General features: G+C 74.2%; 1 protein-coding gene across 1 annotated transcript in view; it reads right to left on the bottom strand.

The window, feature by feature from the left end:
- The window catches only part of CHLNCDRAFT_140356 (hypothetical protein), a gene marked incomplete at both ends in the record, with an annotated part of 5,028 nt that overhangs the window by 1,083 nt on the left and 473 nt on the right, over nt 1-3,472 (bottom strand). The window contains 9 exons of the mRNA XM_005850453.1: nt 101-667; nt 942-1,091; nt 1,379-1,567; nt 1,712-1,979; nt 2,103-2,245; nt 2,459-2,563; nt 2,765-2,899; nt 3,070-3,280; nt 3,373-3,424. Coding sequence (XP_005850515.1) covers nt 101-667; nt 942-1,091; nt 1,379-1,567; nt 1,712-1,979; nt 2,103-2,245; nt 2,459-2,563; nt 2,765-2,899; nt 3,070-3,280; nt 3,373-3,424 — 1,820 coding nt within the window. The remainder of the gene's footprint in view (nt 1-100; nt 668-941; nt 1,092-1,378; nt 1,568-1,711; nt 1,980-2,102; nt 2,246-2,458; nt 2,564-2,764; nt 2,900-3,069; nt 3,281-3,372; nt 3,425-3,472) is intronic.

The raw sequence follows: 3,472 nt of genomic DNA, 5'->3' as shown, positions 1-3,472 counted from the left end.
GCGGGCAGAAGTCGGCGCGCTGCTGCTGCGCGTGCTGCGCCAGCGTGGCGTCCGCCTGGGCCAGCAGCGCCGCCAGGCAGCGCTGCAGCGCGCCCGCCACCCGCTCCTCCACCGCTCGCACCAGCGCCGCCAGCCCCGCCACGCACGCCCGCGCCTCGCCGCCGCTGCCCGCCAGATGCGGCTGCACCACCCGCTCGTAGTGCTGCTGCACCAGGCTGACCATGGCCCCCGCAGTGGACACAGCCTGCAGCAGGGCGCCCAGGCTGCCGCCCACGCCCAGCGCCGCCGCCCGCTGCAGGTCCTGGCGGGACGGCGGGACGGCGGGCAGCCCCGGACCCTGCCCCTGCTGCTGCTGCTGGCCTGCCGGCTGCGCCGAGGGCGCGGCCGTGGCGCCCGAACTGGCCCCCGCGGCAGCGGGCCCCGCCTTGGCTGCCGCCGCCGCCGCCGCCGCCCGCTCCTGGCCCAGCAGCTCCTGCGGCCTGAAGGGCCCCTGCAGCGCCCTGGCGCACGCGTCCGCCGCCAGGCCCAGCCCCAGCAGCACATGCGCCGCCACCTGCTCCAGTAGGCACCCGGTGGCGCCCTGGGCGCGCGGGGGGCAGTGGAACAGGCAGCGCACAGAGGGCGCCAGCTGGGCGGGCGGGCTGAGCAGCGCGCAGCGGCCGACGGCCTGCAGCGGGGCAGCGTTGGGGTGTGTGCGTGTGCGGCGGGGTGGGCAAGCAGCCAGGCGCAGGGCAGCGTGCAGCGCGGCCGCCCGCCCTCCCGCCGGCCACCTGCTGGGACGCCAAGCCCCTCTCCACTTACGGCACGACACACCGCACATGCACACACACTGCACACACACACACACTGCACACACGTGCAAGCACACACACACACGCGCTCTCCAACTCCCCCTGCCTCACACCCACACCCCCACCCCCCACCCCCCCCCACACACCCACCTCCTCGTTCATGGCCAGCAGCCCCAGCACATCCTCCATGCACAGCCCCCGCCCGCCGCCGCGGTGCGCCGCCAGCCGCGCCTCGTGCAGCGCGCGCAGCCAGCGCTGCTCCATGGGCAGGTAGGCGGCCAGCGCGTCGGCGCACACGCCCTCGGACAGGTCGTGGCCGTTTTTTTTTCGCCGCCCGGAGCACCCTCCTCGCCGCCGGAGAGCTCCTGAGCGGATGCAGCGGTGAGAGAGGGGGGTGGGCCTGCCTGCCTCTTGCACACGCCTTGAAAGCAAGACGAGACAGGCGGCGCAGGGCGCGACGCTNGCAGCCACCAGCCAAGCCACCAGCCACCACAGCCACCCACCAGCCACCAGCCACCACAGCTGCACACCCGCCACCACAGCCACCACAGCCAGCCACCGCTCTCCTGCACCACACAGCGCCGCACCTGCAGGTCGTCAGCCAGCGCCCGGGTCTTGCGGTACACCTCCGCCATGAGGCGCAGCTTGGCGCGCAGCACGCCCGCTCCCGCCCCCGCCGGTGGCGGCTGCAGCACCGCATCCACCGCCGTCTGCACCTTCTGCTCAAACACGCGCTGGATGTACTGCCCCAGGGCGCGGTACGGGGAGGGGAACACCTGCGGGCGGCGGCGGCGGCGGCCGGGGCGGCGAGGTGTGGCGGAGCGGCAGCATGTGGCATCCCCAGCGGGCGCCCAGGGCTGCCCCAGCTGGCGCTCAGCCCCTTGCCCCAGGCTGCCCCCCCCACACACACATACACACACCTGCTCTATCACCACCGCCTCGTCCCGCATGGCAGCCAGGATGCTCTTGTAGAAGCTGCTGAGGGAGCGGAGGGAAGCCAGGTCGGCGGCCGCCGCCTCGCCGCCCTCCTCCGCCGCCGCCTGCACCGCGGCCAGCCCGCCCGCGGCCGCCGCCGCCGCCGCCGCCGCCTGCGCCTGCTGCTGCGCCGCCGCAAACTGCAGCTCCCGCAGGCTGGTGAACATGGGGCGGGTGGAGATGTAGCGCTGCACCAGCAGAGACTCGCCGCGCCTGCGCAGGAGGCGGGGCGGGGACGGCGGTGCCCACCCAGCGGCGTCGCATCCACTCAGGGACCGCCCCGCGGCTTCACCACAAACAAAGAAGCTTCACATACACACACCCACATGCACACACCTGAACTCCGCCATGGTGCGCGCGCAGTCTGCCATGGCGGGCAGGTCGTGGCGCGCCAGCGCCGCATCAAAGCGGGACACCACCCTGTTGTCCAGCAGGTTGCGGTACAGCTCCAGCTGCTCCACAGCATTCTCTATCGTGCCCTGCACCCCGGCGGCGCACACGGCCGGGTGGCGCGCAGACGGCAGCGGGGGCAAGCGGCGCCGCGGGGAGCCGCTCGCGGCGGCATGCGCGCCGTCCATGGCGGCAGCACGGCAGCAATCCTACACGCGGCTGCATGCACCACTGGGCCACGCCCGCCCAGCCCTCCTGCACACCCATCACACCACACACAGCCCCACCACCCCACGACGCACCACTTCCGGCGCCACGTTGGCTCGCGGCCTCGGCCCCGCCAGCCCCACCCGCTCCCTTGAGCTGATCAGCTCCTGAGACACCGCCAGCAGCTTGCCAGTCATGGCCTGCGGGGGGCAGGCGCAGCGGCAGGGGCGGGCAACGGGCACTTGGGGAGCCGGGAGCCGGGAGCAGCGCGCAAGCGCACAGGAGGAACGATGCTGGCACAGCCGGGGACGACCATACGGCGGCGCAGCAGCAGCAGCCCACAGCACAGTCACAGCAGCAGCAGCAGCAGCAGCAGCGCACGCGGTCGCCGCGCGCCTCACCACCGCCTCCGCCAGGCGCGCATCGTCGTGGAAGAGGGGGGACAGGTGGGAGGGGTCGCGCGCGTGGGCAAACTCCTGCAGCCGGTTGATGGCCTCCACGGCGTCCAGCGCCCGCCGGCGGTACAGGTCGGCATTCTGCGGTACGGGTCAGGGGTGAGGAGCGGCGGGCAGCAAGCGTGGGGCCAGGCTGGGGGGTCTGTCAGATGTGCGGGATATGTGGCGGGACGCAAGCCGGTGCTCTGGAGAGCGGGCGGCGAGCCAACTCTCCCCTGCCTGCCGCCCCTGCCCGCCCGCCACCGCCCTACCTGCAGTCGGTTGCCGATCTTGGCGGCCGCCTGCGTGACGCGGTTCATGCGGCCCTCCAGGTCTGCAAAGGCGCCGCGGGCCTCGCCCCACTGCGCTTCTAGCCCCGCCACCTGCCCCCGGTAGGCCCCCTCCTCAGCCCCCACCTCCCGCCGCAGCCGCTCCGCCTTGAGGTCCACCTGGTGCTGCAGCCGCGCCAGCTCCTTATCGCACCTGCGCAGGCGGGTGCTGGGGAGGGCGGGTCGGGGCAGAGGGCAGGCGCAGCGGCGTGAGCAGGAAGGCGGGGCGGCAGCGGCGGCCCTCACCTCTCGAACCGCTCCAGCAACTGCAGCACGGAAGGCCCCCCCGGCTTGCCGCCTGCTTGCCCGGCAGGCGGAGAGCCCAAAGGGGCCCTGGCCAGGCCCT

This window comes from Chlorella variabilis, assembly GCF_000147415.1.
Source record: "Chlorella variabilis unplaced genomic scaffold CHLNCscaffold_3, whole genome shotgun sequence".
Classification (NCBI taxonomy): Eukaryota; Viridiplantae; Chlorophyta; class Trebouxiophyceae; order Chlorellales; family Chlorellaceae; genus Chlorella; species Chlorella variabilis.
This window is presented reverse-complemented; position numbering and strand designations above follow the sequence as displayed.